The 15,962-nt window shown below is 36.2% G+C and overlaps 1 protein-coding gene across 3 annotated transcripts in view; it reads left to right on the top strand.

Moving 5' to 3' along the window:
- TRAPPC10 (trafficking protein particle complex subunit 10) overlaps positions 1-15,962 on the top strand; it is a 44,334-nt gene that overhangs the window by 22,693 nt on the left and 5,679 nt on the right. For 2 of the 3 annotated variants that reach the window (XM_055802406.1, XM_027782492.2), the window contains 10 exons: positions 551-627; positions 3,301-3,392; positions 4,531-4,671; positions 5,604-5,716; positions 6,759-7,273; positions 10,981-11,122; positions 12,293-12,451; positions 13,521-13,750; positions 14,932-15,032; positions 15,481-15,607. In XM_055802406.1, the coding sequence (XP_055658381.1) occupies positions 551-627; positions 3,301-3,392; positions 4,531-4,671; positions 5,604-5,716; positions 6,759-7,273; positions 10,981-11,122; positions 12,293-12,451; positions 13,521-13,750; positions 14,932-15,032; positions 15,481-15,607 (1,697 nt within the window). The remainder of the gene's footprint in view (positions 1-550; positions 628-3,300; positions 3,393-4,530; positions 4,672-5,603; positions 5,717-6,758; positions 7,274-10,980; positions 11,123-12,292; positions 12,452-13,520; positions 13,751-14,931; positions 15,033-15,480; positions 15,608-15,962) is intronic. The other variant, XM_055802408.1, reaches the window with a different exon arrangement.

Raw genomic sequence — 15,962 nt, 5'->3', positions numbered from 1 at the left:
TTTATTTCAAATGGGGGCTTTTTTTCATCTAGAAATATTGACACATATTTGGTCTGGCAAAAACTTAAATTCAGCAAGTAATTTTCCTTTGAAGTACTTTGCTTGAAGTAGTAAAATATCTTCAAATTACACTATACTTCTGTCATGTTAATTTGTAAATGCAGCAGCGGGGAGTTGTGAGAATATTACTTTTGGCACAATATGGTATTAAGTACAATTGTGTGTGTTTCTAGGTTGAACAAATGTTATGAAATGCTGTTTGGAGAAGTTAGTACAGTAACTGTGTTGCTGCTTGCCTTTACCCTGCTACCCTGAACATTGCTCATGTATGCATGCACACACAGGCAGTTGTGAAATAGCCTTTCTTGATCTTATTTTAGAGCCTGGGGAAGAAACTCATGATCTGTCTCTAAGTGTTGATGACGTTTCCCCATAAAATTATTTTAAGTTTTCTCTCCACTTTCTACTGAAGGAAAAAGTGAGGTGGGGTGTGTTATTAAAATAGGAATGTATTAGTAAGTGACACCTCTTTTTCTGCTTTTTTCTAAAGCCAATGCATCACAGAGCCCTTACAAGAAACTTAAAGAGGCCTTATCATCTGTAGAAGCTTTTGAAAAACACTACTTGGTAAGTATGAGTTTTGGTTACTTACGTTAGTTTTGTGTGTTTATGTTATAGATTGAATAAAGCCAGAATATTCAAACCTGAGAAGATAACACTGAAATGTAAATCTGTAATTTGGTATCAAAGGTTGTTGCTTACACACTGAACACAACAAAGCTGATTTGTTTTACAGCTGGAACCCTATATGGGCTCCAAGTTTCAAATATTTGAATTAACCTCCAACTCATAACTGTAAATATTGAAGTTATTATCTCTAAGAATGTATACTTAGTTATTAAAAAAGCCAATGTCATGGCTATCATATTCCGCTATCCCAAATTCAGAATTAATTGAAGCTTCCCCAGAAGAATATTGATGCATGGATTCAGCTTCCTCTTGAATGGTTTAGACTTGTATCTTGCAATGGGTGTTACATGTTCTAAGTTCTTCTGATGAGATTTTTGTATAAACTGTGGGTCACCTGTGAATCATAAGGTTGGAGCTGTTACAGATTAAAACATTAGAATTCTCATTGCGCTTTAATATGCATGATTATTTCCTGACAGCTCCCTTATTGAGGAGCCATTGTAATGATCTTCTGTTTTTTTCTGTAAAAGATTGTTAAATAAACCAAAAAAACCCCTGACTGTCCTAAGATGTTTGATTTTGGGGGGGGGTTGGTTTGGGATTTTTTTTTTCTCCTTAATAATTTTCCTCTGAAATTTCTTATATTTGCAATACTACCATTAAAGTTTTCTGGGAAAAAGTTGGATGAAAACTGAGCAAATTTTTTTTTTTTTTAATCTGAGAACTAGGTGGTAGTTATTTTTACAAAACTTTATTGAAAGAAAAAGTCTCAAAAGATTTTGTCTGAAGATACCAGGTTTCATTTTTATACTTCATTTCCTTGCAGGACTAGGTGGATAGCTGGACCAAAACTAAAATCTTTAAAGTGCTAGCTGCTCTTACATACTCAGTTCCAACTTAGACCTGAAAATCTCTGCTAAATTCAGCAGTAACTTTCTAAATTTAAGAAACTAGGTGGGATCTGCAGAATTTGCCAATGAAAGAACGGCTATTCCTGTTTGTATTTCTGACTACACTTTTATACAACAGAAATGTAGATTTGGATATACTGCAAAAGATTGTTTCCTATGTCCTTGTCACATAAATATATAAAATTTTTATATAACCATATTTTATCCATGTATTAAGTGAAGAAGAACATGGAATTAGTTAAAATTTCCAGAGACAGCAAAGATAATTTGTATTTAAAATTTTAATGAGTCTGGAAAGTAAAATGCAGCTTTCAGATGTGTTGAAAGGAAGAAGTGATGAGCTTTTGTTACCAGAAAAGGCTTTTTTCTCACTCAATGGCTAATTTTCTGTAACAACTTCTGAATCTTTTGCAAGGCTGTCAAATCTTCTACCAGCATGTTGGCTTGTGCTTTAATTTTGGAGGAACACAGGTTTTCATTTGTTATGTGTAGCTAGTGTCTAAGACTTCTCTGGTTATCCTGATCTGTTAAGGAGTGATCACGTAGTTTATTGTAGGATATTCTTGCGAGTTCTTAACAAAAGTTATTTTTCTAGGTTCTCCATAAGTAACATTAAAAATGGCCTAACAGAAGTTTTGGGAGCTCATTTGAGGTCACTTCCCTGCCCCATAGGAGTTGATGCTTTCTGACAGATACTCTGCAAAATATTTAGGCAGTTGGAAGCTCTTAAGCAATTTTTTTTTGGAAGGATCTTAATATACTAGGTGAAGAAGAATGAGCTTCTCTGAAAGGTTCCTGACAGTCAGAAGAGGCTGTGGGTTTGTAAATATAATGTGAAATGTTTTATGTATCAGACCAGAGATTCTTACATACTTGAGAAAAAAGTTTGGTGGCGGTATACAGTGCGTGTTGTAACTGCTGATTTTGTGAGAAGGATTTGTCACTGTTACTACAAGCTCAAAGCAGGGTGAGGAAGGTGACACGACAGTGTGGCTACGTTGGAAATTAAAGATGACTGAGGAACTTGAGTTTGGGATTGCTTAGTTTCAAGCAAAATTCCTTTAAGGCACTCTTTTAAAAATACTTGTTCCGATTATAACTTAACATTCTGTGTTTAATTGTATGTTTACATACTACAAACTTTCAAATACTTAATGGTATTCTGCACAGCTTTAAAGTGAAAGAATCTTTTACCACATTCTGTGTGTAGTTTATTTGGTTTTGAAGTATTAATTGTGAGTCTGAGGCAAGCTCTAATGTTGTTCTAAATATGTTACGTGTGGCGTATGCTGGAATGATACACTCACAGTCCTGCAATGATAATCTAATGGCATATAGTCACTGAGAAATAGGTGCTTTCAAAAAAAAAAAAAAAGACAGGAGGATTAAAGTGTAAAGAATTGCTTGAAACTGCATTTCGTCTATTATTTTGGTGGTTACGACTTGCCTTATCTAATTTTTAATAGGCTTTTTTCTTCTGCTACATCTGCATAACACAGATATGGGATAATGACCAACTGCAGAGAAAGTGAAGATGACCTGAAAGTGCCCTATATTGTGTGCTGGGGGCAAGGGGAAATCTAAAAAGTGACTCATTTTGTTGTAGCAATTTAGTTACTGGCTATGAGTTTGTGTGAAATACCATATAGCTATTTAAAAAATATATAAAGCTTATAATAGTTTCTTTTTTTTTAAACAGGATCTGTCCCATGCCACCATTGAAATGTACACAAATATTGGAAGAATTCGCTCAGCTAAGCTTGTGGGAAAGGACTTGGCAGAGTTTTATATGTAAATGAATATTTAAAATGTCTTAAATGCATTAGCTTTGAAAAATTTAAATATAATCCTTGAGGAAAATACACAATATTAAAAAGGAATTTTAAAAAGTGTTTTTGAAAATATAAACATGCCCTAAGTTTCAGGCTGTGTTTCAGCAAAAAGAAAAAGAGCACCAGCAATCTTTTTATATCAAGCCCTAATTCTCACTCATATTTTAGTACTCTTGCCTTTAACTGTCCTATATGTTCTTTAGTGGATCCTTCTAGGGAGAAAAGGACAGTGGGGGCGGGGGAGGAGGGGGAGGAGGAAAGAGGTAACTTTGCCTTTACTATGGCCTGCTTTAAAACATGGATTCTAACTTCTTTCAAATTTTATAGTTAACTATATGTGTGTCAATATAAACCTAAGAAAAGCCAGATGACGTGTTTTTTGGAGAGTAGTCAGTTTCATATTTGATTGTAAAATGTTTGTTTCCCGCGCTGTGAAAATTATAGTGATTTTATTCTGAATTTCCAAATATATTTTTTTGTGTTTATTCCTGCTGTTAAATTCCACTAAAGGAACCTCCTGCATTGATTTTCTGTTTAATTTTATTTTTCTTACTTGAAGGGTTTGGGAGTCCTAAGTGGTTTTTGGGGAAAATATGTTTGGGTATGCTTCTCACCTATGTTGACTAAAGCAGTCTGATCTAGCCACAACAGATTCTCCTAAATTAACCGAAGTTTTCACCTGAGGGAATAATACTAGGTTTAAATACTACCATGGAACTGCTGCATAGTGATAAACCAATATTTTCATTGAAGCATTTCCCTGCTTCAGAATTGCTGAGTAAGCAGATTTTTAGTTAACTGTCAGAAGCTTGAGATGGCTTTTGTTGCATTTGTGGGAGGTAGCTTCACCTCACTTGCTCTGACTTGGGATAGATCTGTATATGAAGCCTTTTGTTGACATGGTATAGTTACTGCAGTTCTTCTTGCTTAAGTGATATGCTGGTAATATATCAAAATATTAGCCTAATGGTTCACTGCATCTTGTTCTGCATTCATATGCAATGTTCCATTCCCATCACCACTTCTTGAAAACGTGTAGAGATTTCAAGGCTGCAAAGGTTCTTATATCACTCTGTACTCACTCCTTTATTTTAAAGGAGGAAGAAAGGTCCGCAGAAGGCAGAAGTGTATCTTCAAGGAGCACTGAAAACTTACCTTGCCGAGGGCTGGGCATTGCTCGTCACACATACAAGAAAACAGTTAGCTGAATGTCAGAAACACCTTGGACAGATAGAAAAGTATCCTTTAAAATGTGGAACCAGAAAAATCAAGACTGGAGAAAATGGTATTTCTGATTATTTTTTTGACATATCTGTTAACTTTTATTTAACAGTAAAGACTGTCAAACATCAAACAGCTGAGTTATTTCTTGTTTCCACTGTTGCTGCTCGTTTGGGGAGGGTTGTGTTATTTATTAATTATTTTTTTTAACATCTGGTTTGCTTAATACCTTTTGCATATGGTTGCTGCTCTCTGTTTTAAATACATCAAGGCTCTAGAGGGTGATGCAACATGGATAGCATGAAGTTTGTAATTACTTGAGCAGATACCACAGAGGGTTTTTTTATGATTGTGTTTGTACTTCATCATTATGAAAGTTTTTATGTGGTACTGTATTTTTCATTTGGTAAATATGACATTATAGTGTCTTCCTATATTAAGGAGCTTAATTTCTGGGCTTTCTATAGCTGCTACTACCTTTTTCCTGTATCTCCAGCGCTCAAAATTATAAAGTGTGTCTTATGACTTGATTATGGTGAGTGATGCTGTAACAGCTGGCAGATTCTCAGCCAAATAAATTCAAATATAGTAAAATACTCAAGTTATTTAGTTCTAAATGTTGGGCAGCGTAATGCAACACACTGGGTCTTTAACTTACATGCTGCGTTTATCTATTGCCAAACAATGAATTTTCTATTCTCACTAATTGTTTTAGATGCAGGAAGATTGCACAGGTCAATGATATTTTGGTAGGTCTGCAGAAAGTAGAGATTTTGCAATACTCTCAGATGATAGTAAGTCTTCCATTGTTTCGTTTCTAATGGAAGTATGTGGTGATGATAAAAGCAGGTCTTTTTAAAAGATTAGAAAAGCAGCGCCTGAATTCTCATTTTCAGTCAGATTTTTGAATGTTGTAGGTTTCTGCTTCACATTTCCTTAACATTGTTAGCTATCTTCAAACAAGCAGCCTTTTAGCTGGTGATAGTCTTTTAACAGAAGATGAACGCAGAAGCTTTTGCCAAGAAATACTAGATTTTGCCAATCAGCAAGCAGAGAACCAAGGTAAGTCTGGTTCTTAAATACTTAAAGCTTAAGCTGTTGTAATCTGATCTTTTCCTAAAAGAGGAAGGCTTTTTCACATGGGTTTCACTACCCTGTGCATAACTTCTGAAGTAACATGGTTTTTTTCTTGTCATCTCCGTAACATTTATAAAATTTCTGCAATAAATAAGAATAGTCAGAGGTGAAAGGGTAATCAATATTTTCATCCTGGAGAGTCTTTGTTTTCCTTCACGTATCTGTTTCTCTGCTTTGACAGCTCATAATATGTCTTGTGGGGTGGGTTTTTTCAACTGCTAATTTATCTTTGGCTCTACATTGCTGGTATGCAGATGGCAGCTCTGTGATGATACTTCTTTGGTTTTTGTGCTAGATCTGTACCTGTCCACTTGCAGCTTATTTTGACCATCCTACCTCTTCTCTTTATTCTTTCTGCTGCTTTAGTAAGACCTTGTCTTCAGATATTAATCATAATTCAAATTCATACAGAATACTTCTTGTAGATCTAAGGACTATTCATTTTTATGCAGAATTTTTTCTTGAATGGATATACCATAAATAATATCTTATTTTAGACTTGCTTCGTACTGCCTCAGTGTTGGATTTTGGAATCTAGAAAAGAGAATGAAAAACCTTCGTATGGTAATGCTGATGGCTCAAGGCACCAGTCCGATCATTAGTTTCTTAAACTTGTACTTGCCCTTGACTTACGTGCTCTGGGAATTTTGTCACTTTATGCTATTGTGTTTTTCTAGAACACTTTATATCCTAGTGAAATGTTAAACTTCTGCTTAGACCCTGTATTTTAGTTTGGTTGTCTTTAATAGCCAGAGTACTAAAACTGTAGTAGTTGTAACTGTTAGAAAACAAATCTCAGCATCTTTAAGTCTCATTTCTATGCAAGATAAAACTAAAATATTAAAGTATTGATTTATTGTGAAAAGTCATTGATCTGTTTAATTCTAGAGGTTAAATTTTTTAAGAGAAAAGATTTGTTGATCTCCAGCAGCATGGGAGAATAAAATCCCTGATTTTATCTTTCCAGGTCAAAAGGTTATATTGCCTATGCACTCCTTCGCACAGTTGAAAACTCTACATTTTGACCCTCCAAATGCTGTTGTCCATGTGGGTGGAAAGCTGTCTATTGAATTGACTTTGCTGAGCCAAATGCCCATACCTGTCCAAGTGGATCAGATTGCCATCCATGTTCACTTCAGCATTGAAAAAAATAGTTACAGAAAAACAGCTGAGTGGCTCACTAAGCACAAAACTTCCAATGGTGTTATCAGCTTTCCATATGAAATTGCAGGGTTTCCTTTGTCAAGAAACAACTTGCCAGCACTGGAGCTATATGAAATGTATGAACGGAGTCCCTCGGATAACTCTTTGAACACAGCAGGAATTATTTGCAAAAATGTGCACATGCTGCTACGAAGACAAGAGAGCAGTAGTTCGCTGGATATGCCCTCAGGGATGACTTTAGAAGATGGGGCTCATGTGCTGAAATGCAACAACTTAATACTGGAACCAGGAGTCAATAAAATAATATTCAATACTCAGGTATGTTTTTATAGTTGAGTGAATGTAGCACTCATGAAAGAATAACTAAAACACTGGGTGAGGAAGAGCACAGTGCTGGCAGGTGGTACCTGTATTGCTTCCTGTTACAGTCTGGGTGATGCCGTTCCCCTTGTAGCTTTCTTTTTGTTGTTCTGGATCTAAATCTCCCTTGAAAGAAGGCTGGTTTGTTTGTGCCAGAATGTACAGGTGATCATCCTATTTGCAGTCATTTGAGTCAGCCTTCCAAAACTTGTTTTAAACATCTTGATTATTGCTGCCAAAAATTCATATACAAAGTAATGTACTGCTCGTGAAGTCTGCCTTCGCTGTTGAGCTCATTCAGAATAATGTTTAAAAATGTTGATGGGAATGCATTTTCTAGCCCTTAATAAGTGACTGTGTGGTTAAATTTCATTGATAGCCTGTTCTTCAGTGTGGAGGGTGGTAGAATATTTTTTCACTTAGTGGATGTAGTAAACCTACCTGCAAGAATTATGACAAAGTTAAGCTCAGCTTCGAATACTTGAATGTAGAAGATGTCAGAATTAAAACTGCCCCCACTATTCATTTTAATCACATAAGGAATGAAAAGACAAGAATGTAAGGATTTTTCTGCTACAGGAATACTAAATTTGCGTGAGCAAAACCAGTGAAAATAGTGTGTCACCACGTAAATGCCATCATTGAAAAATGCATTACAGTCCTGCTTCTGCCATATAGTGTTATATATGAAACTTTCTCAATTTCTGACTTACACATGCATTCTAAGCTAGCTTAATACTTGGAGTAATCAATTTTTTCCTCCCATTCTTCCCCCAGCAAGCTAAGTATTCCTAGTAATCACTGAAATATTTAAGGACAGTTGTACTTATCACTTCTGTTCACATTACATTACTATTAGATGCATAGTAGCTAGATACTAGCATGCCTTGAGTACCAATCCCGTTGGTTGGTTGTGGTGATGAGTTTTTTTGGTTGGTTTTGGTTTTTTAAAGTGCCACTCATTCTGTGGCCTTGTACTTTGCTGATCTGTGGTTTGTTTGCTTGTTTTAATGAAATGTGGAAAGGCATTTACCTGCCGACTTAGTCCTAGGTAGTGAAATGCCAGACATTTTCAAAAGTGAGACTTCACCATCTGCTTGGCATTCCAGGGGTAGGAGCTTCTGGCCTCAATTATGTTATTCTGTTGTTTGGGTTTCTTTAAGGACTTATATCTCCCTTCCCATCTCTGTAACCTTCACAGGGAAGTATTTAGTAGAGTTCAATACGACAGCAATGAGTATCAGAAAATCTGAGTGAGAAAATACTGAGAAACTGAATTATTAACAAGAGGTGGGGCAGAACAATGAGGAATGCAATAGGTCTTTCATAGCTGCTTCATTTTATGAGCATTATCCAGCCTGTATATTGGAAAGGGTATGGATGCTATGAAGAGGGGAGAGTGTTTTGCAGTCACATATGGTATATACACCTGCTAGCTTTGCCATTTTCCAATTGATTTAAATTAGCTTTAGTGCCTTTTTTAAACTAATTTTGAAATAAGAATATACTTAGCTGCTTTTGATGACTAAAATTTGATAGCTAGACAGAGCTGGCTAGGAGGTTTCTTTAGCACTTTTAACCTATTTTAGGTGCTCCACACCTGAGATTTTAACTTTCTCTTTTTTCCTTCTTTTTTTAATTGTTAATTTCTGTCTTATCTTAGGACTTTGCTTAGCCTGTAGAAAGCTTCACTCTTACATACTCTGCCTTTCAGTTCCTCCAGTGCTGAGGCAGAAAGCACTAGAGCGGTGTGCTTGGTACATGTGATACATACGCTGTAGAAGCAGTGGAGATGGCAGGTATCTCAAGATGGAAGTTGAGTTCAAGTCTCTGATGATATGGCAGTAATGTCATTTGAACTACTTACTGACCTAATTTTTAGGTTTCTGATTCTTTCAAAGGACTGGGACAAGTCAATTGGATTTGGAGATGTGAGCGGTCTTGGTGGCTGCAAATGTACTTTCCTGGAAAATAAATTAACATGTATGTAGAATTAGATTTTGGGTGAAGGAGCCTTACTAGAAGAAAGGTGTTGGAGACTGAGCAGGTATTTTGGCTTAGTGGTATCAGGAACCAATCTGAAACCACAGAAGAAGAGATACAGATGAAAAGATAGATATAGCTCTGCTTTAAATTTGCCCTGTTCTGCATGCTTCTGGTGGCTGTTGGAGGATGGGCAACCTGAGGCCTATAACTCTCCTACTTGCCCAACCTTCCTTTCTTGAAAGAACGAACTTTGCTTGGGAAGACTGCTCAGTGTGAATCCTACTTATCTTTGTACAGTTGATCAAAGCATGACTTGTCTGTCCTTAAAGGGAAAATCTGAATATGCTACAATTTTGGCAGCGTATTCCTAGATAACATGGTGAAAGCTTCTCTAAATTTGGCCTGCAGTATTTACAAAGTATTTACTAAAAATCCATTATCATTGTAGTAGTATACTGTGTCACTTCTAGTGGATTACATGGCTGGCCAGAGGATAGAAGTTGCCGAGAACTTGCTTTCTAAATTTTCTTACAGTGATGCTTAATCGCACTGTTTTGCAGAGAGAGGAATGACTGTGCTTCTATGGTGCAGAAGCGGTTTGATTCTTTCTGTAGATTTTAGACTAACAATTAGTGTTACTTATGCTGATTAGCAATCTTCCAGTGTTTTATCAAGCTTTGAAAGAGATCAGAAAGCATTATCTAAATTCTTCAGATTGATGTTCCCATCCCATGTTGAGATTTAAAGTATGTATATCTGTATTATGAAAGACTTTACTCATGCTTTTCAACAGAAAATATTCAGGTGGTAAAATTCAGTGACTTTAACATCACAATGCGTAATACTGAATTTCAGTCAGGATTTGATTTGTAAATAACTGTGTAAGTGAAGTTTGAATGTTAAGTTGTTACAGCTTTTCTCCATAACTTCTAATCATATTCTTTAGATTGAATTATACCCAGCATCAATATTTATCTGTTACACTTGGTAAAATGGCACATGGAAAAAGAAAATATTTCCCATTCCCTAGCAGTAGTAGCTAAGAGCAAATAGAATCAAGAATAAATATACTAGCAGATGTTACAGATTTGCTTTTTAGGTTATCAAAAAAACATCCAGAATGCCATTATCCAGGGTAAGGGAAGAGTTTGATATTAAATACGCATGTGTTACTTTCTTTGTAAGTATTTACACAGGGTATGGGTTGGGAGCGTGTGAAATCGATAGTTTGAGCTGAAAGCCATGCCTTGTATAAATGTTGTAGGATTTTTATGAATGTTGGCCAAATAAGCTTTACTGCTTGCTAAATATAATTTCAGTACTTAGTAAATATATTTTAATATATGTGGCCCTTGGGGGGGGTGGGGTGTCAACTAACAAACAAGAAAAAGCACCCCAGAATAACAATTTGACAGCATAGCTACTATATTAATTATTCTGACTATTGGTACTTATGTTTTTTTCTTGAATCAGCCAGCGCTCTAGAGCTATCTTAATGGCGTAAAAGGTGCTCCTTTGTGAAAATCTTACCACTTACTCAGAGAACAAGTCTGTCATTTTAATTTACAGTTGCAAGGTATCTGATAAAAATGAGCTGGGTACATGCTGTTCTCTAGTAGAGGGTTTATTCTGTAAGTATTTCCTAAACTGAAAGATGCATTCAAATGTTTTCTTCAAAGGCCAAAGAACCTGGGACATACACACTCAGGCAGCTGTGCACTTCAGTGGGGAAAGTACAGTTTGTCCTTCTTCATATTTACCCAATTGTGCAGTACGATGTATATTCTCAGGAGCCCCAGCTAAAAGTGGAACCGATGACTGGTAGGTACAGTTGCTATGCTGAAGTTGTTTTGGTGATTTCTGTTATGCTCTCATGGGACTAGATAAAGCGTTTTCTGGCTTGAATATTATTCAGAATTATTTTGCTTTGCTCTTAATTTTGAGTCTAAAATAAATTCTTGCTTTTCAAATTATCCATCAAGTATGCTATGTCAGTGATGGCTAGTTTTCAACAACTAATTCCAGTGCCTGACTTTGGAACATGTGTCACTTTTGAACATGACTTTGAACATTTAGTGTCTCTTAAATTTATCAGGTATGATTTGAGCTGCCACAGTGATTAGGAGAAGTGAATATTTAAATTTGTAATTGCCTGAGCTCTCTATTGATTAGTTCTGTGACACTGCTGTCTCTGGAATTTAGAAGAAATGTGTAAGAACTGGGTTTCTCGACTAGACGTGATAATGTGAACTTACTAAAATTTAATAGTGAATACATCCATTGGTTTCATGGACAGCTGGGCATTATGTGTTGTGGAGTTTATTGAAGTTTGTAAATGAAGATGTATTTTTATATACACTATAGTTCTATAGTATAGTTAATAGTGATTTTTGTTTTCAGGCTCTTAACTGAGGCAGTTGAGGAGCTGATACGCCTTTGGTATATCATTCAAGTTACATGGGTTGCAGTGTGTGGTGAAGGAAGGACAGGCATATTGGGCATTAATCAAATTAGATACCCCTGTGAAATTAATAGTTGTGATTCAGATATTTGAGAGTCTGTGTGCATACTGGCATTCTTGTTATGTTGATTATATAAATACAGCATGTGGGTATGACTGGCATTGTAGGTGCAAAAATACAAAGCTGTCTACAGCTTGGGGAACTTAACAACAAGTTAGTAAATTGTTCGGGATTGTTGTATTTCACCGAATTCTGTGCTCCCAGAGCTACACAGTATGTGAGCCAGCTAATCAAATCCGTCCAAGAAACAGTGGTTCTGGTCGCTCAAGTTGAAACAATCAGTTTCTCCACACCAGTGTATCTGAACTAGGCTTAATGTGTTGAATGACGCCAAAGCCCTATGCGTTTAAGTTACCCTAACGTGTGTGAGAAATTGTCTGGGAATATTGCTAACAAGCCTTACTAGTGCATCGTAACTGTCAACTGATGAGTACTGGAATCTGTTACCAATTTCTGCCACCTTCTTCAGATAGCCTTTTGGCTGGCATTCCCCAGAAGGTGAAATTCACGGTGACTACTGGTCACTACACAATGAAGAATGGGGATACTTTGCAGCTCAGTAACGCAGATGCCATGCCTATTCTGTACCATCCGGAGAGCAAGGCAGCGATCTATTCCAACACCAGGGGTAAGCAATGAAGTAAACATTAGTACTCTTTGAAATGGCTGAAAGTTCAGTAAATCTGCACTTACAGTATTAAGAACACTGATGCTGTCTTTTTCAGTAGTCATTATTAAGAACAATTCTAGGGACTTGCAGCTGAGTACTTCAATGTAAGAAAGGTCTTAAATTTTCATCCTCATAGTAGTAGTATGAACTTTTCAGCAAACATAGCTGGACAGCTTTTACTTTCATTGATGAAATTCAGTAGCATGGTGAAACTGCTGCTGAGGTCAGTGAAGGACTTCCAAGTGAAGGATGGTGATTTTTTTTGTGCAGTAGTTGTAAGTAGGTTTTTACATAGCGCATTATGTAAAAGGAACATTTCCCTTGGCCAGTGTTTCATTTAGCAGATGACATCCTAGTTCCCTTTTTCCCAGAGCATAAGTACTGTATAGTCTCCTCAGTTGCTCAAACACAAGCAACTTTGACATAAGTGGGAAGAACAGTCTTAACAGACTTGATGAAATTAAGGTTAAAATAGACTATACAGAAGCACCTCATGTAGCATTTTAAAGATAATGGTGACCAAGAGTACTGATGTGTGTGGTTCAGTAAGTTGTAAGTTTGAAGTGAAGTTATGAGACTAAGGAGATACAGGATGTTCTAAAAACTTCAGTAGGTGTCATACGATGGACTGAAGTAGCTCTTCAGCTAGTTTGAAGCTTGTTATCAAATTGCCCTCGTAGTTCTGCCTTAACACTGGAAGGGACTATTAGACAGAATGGGGTTGCTATATTCCTGCACTTTAAGAAGAATAGAATGTTACTATTGGGAATTTGTGAACAGTGGTGGTATTTAAGATCCGCAAATTACAGATCATTTGATTAGGTTACTGCGGAGTTATATAACATGGTTTCTTAGTGCTGTTTTTGCAAACATGGAGGTCTTGCAAGGAAATGGTTATGACACCACATATTTTGCTGTGACTTTTTAGACTAGTTTCATTATGTAGTTACAGATTGAAATGAAAATTGGGAAGGGATGAATGGGTTTTAAATCTACTCCCCCCCCCCCCCATTCTACACAACTATAGAAAAGATCTCAGAATCATCATTAAGGATTCAGTCTTCTGAAAAGATCACAAGCATCAGTTTGCCAGTGGCTCCTGCATATCATGTGATTGAATTTGAACTAGAAGTCATGTATTTGCCATCAGCCACAGAAGCTGCAGTGGAGAAAGAAAATACTACAAGTAAAGAAGATCACAGTAAAAACAAAGAGAAGCAGAAACAGGACAACTGCATGGCTACTGTTGACCAAAAAGTAAGATGTTATTTAATGTTTTTATTATGAAATCTATTTGATCACAGGGGCCTGTGCTTCACAAAATAGAAGTAGTGGTGATGGGGCGGGGGGGAACCTTCTTGCATTGAACTAATTTTCTCTTAAAAGGTGTACATGTAAAAATCATAGCAAATGTTATAAATGTAAAGAAAACGTAAATATAAGCAGAAGTACTATGTTTACTACATTGCCAACTGTTACTCTGGCTAGTAATCTGAGCTTTAATGTTCTAACACTCACAGTTTATATAGGATGAAGGTTAAGACATCATGCCTTTATAAAAGGTGGCATGGTGGTCTTTAAATTCTCCCTTCTGAATCATGGGAAAGATATTTCTTCCACTTGCAAAGAATCTGTGTGCTGTGTTGGGGTACTTCACACTGTAGTGTTTAAAGCTGTCACATTATTTAGTTGGAGGTAACTTTTCCTCTTAATTTTCATTATGAAGGGTCAATAAAAGGGGTAGTATGGGAAGAAGCTCTTCAGCTGACAGTGAAATGATTTTGAAACCATCACCTTTCAAAGTGTTACTCAGTGTTAAAACTGACCAAATGTGCTGCTACATATCCTTATGTGTGAAGGGTTGGGTAAAAAAGAGCTATTAAACAAGCACTGCTAAAATGTGATGTGGCAATTCCACCCCCACCCCCACCCCCAAAACCATATTGTTAAATATATACGCTTTACAATTAGAAGAATGGCAGCATCCACACTTCAGGAGAAAGTTTCAGTTGTGTGCTGCTTCAAGTTAAAACAAATATACATTAAATACTATTTTGAGCTTGTGTTTAAACAATAATAGATCTTATAGTGATTTATTAGATATTGACCTTTTACCAGATTATTGTATTGAGATGATATTTACATTGCTAGTGTCCTTTTATCTTTTTTTTCTTCTATTCCCCTTTTATTTCTGGTCTTCAGGAAAAGCTTCTTTGAGATTTCATCCCACTCGCAGGAAAACAAAAGTGTAATATTTTGTCAGAGTAGCTTTTGATACACTGTTTGGTTTTTTTTTTTTAAATTCTTTTCTTCTTCCCCCTCTGGATGCATTAGACATAGACTTGCTGAAAGAGGTTTTGCTTAGAAATGAGAAGAAAAGCAAAATCACTATGCCAAAGACCATTAGGAATAAGAACTTTGTTCCTTTTTTCCTTTAGGTAACCATTGATTGTCCTTGGTCGATTTACTCCACTATTATTGCATTAACATTCTGCATACCTTTTAATGCCAAGCATTCCTTATTGTCAGCTGGCAAACGGTAATGTACTCGTTAAGTATTTATTGTTTCTTTCTTCTTACAGAATATGGAGCTGGAGTTTCATAAGTAATATTTATAGCAGCCTTTAAAAAAAAAAGTTGGGCTTTTGTTATTTTATGCAGCTTCCCATTGGAAGCTTGCACACCTTTCCTCTAGTGTTGTTTCAAAACATTAAAACAAATCCATGGTTTCAGCTATTTTGGAAATAAGACCACAAGATAAACCAGGCTAGCCTATTTCTGTGTAGTTACTTGTTTTTGTTTAATAAGTAAGAGGATGTTTTACAGCCCTGTTTCTACAGACTCATTGGTGAAAAGATGGAAAGAAACAAAGATACCTGTCATTCTGTTATTGCTTAAGCTGTGCATTTGAAGACAATTTTATGGACATGTACTCTTTTAATGTAACTATTCAACTTCTGTTGAACAAACTGTGTCATGTTTTTCAGGAAATATGTGCAAGTCTGTGTACAGAATTTGTCAGAACTCTGTTTCCAGCTTTCAGACAACAGCCTAAAAAATTCTGCTGATTGTACAGATTTGCAGCTGGTACCTCTCAACCCTGAATCTCAACAGGTAAAGATTTCATTTGGTGGTTTATGAGCTTGTTGCCAGGACAGCTAGATATTAAAGTCCTTGTTAGTGCAATTATTAGCACTTCTGCATATAGGTTTTGTAGTAAGTAAGCCTGAGTTATGTCAGACCTTTGTAGTCTTCTGAGTAACTTCGATTCTTACAGATGCTTTATAAGGCGTTTATACCTGCAGATCTCAGATGACATTCTAAAACTTGCAAAGATTATTATATAAGTTTTCAAACTTGTCTGTTTGCCTCATGTAAAGTACTACGTACCTGCTTGACCAACAGCTGTACAAATGTAGTATCACAAATATCACTGTTAAAATTTAATTTGTTCCTCTTATAACTGCAA

Source organism: Falco peregrinus, chromosome 4 (genome assembly GCF_023634155.1).
Source record: "Falco peregrinus isolate bFalPer1 chromosome 4, bFalPer1.pri, whole genome shotgun sequence".
Lineage (NCBI taxonomy): Eukaryota > Metazoa > Chordata > Aves > Falconiformes > Falconidae > Falco > Falco peregrinus.
This window is presented reverse-complemented; position numbering and strand designations above follow the sequence as displayed.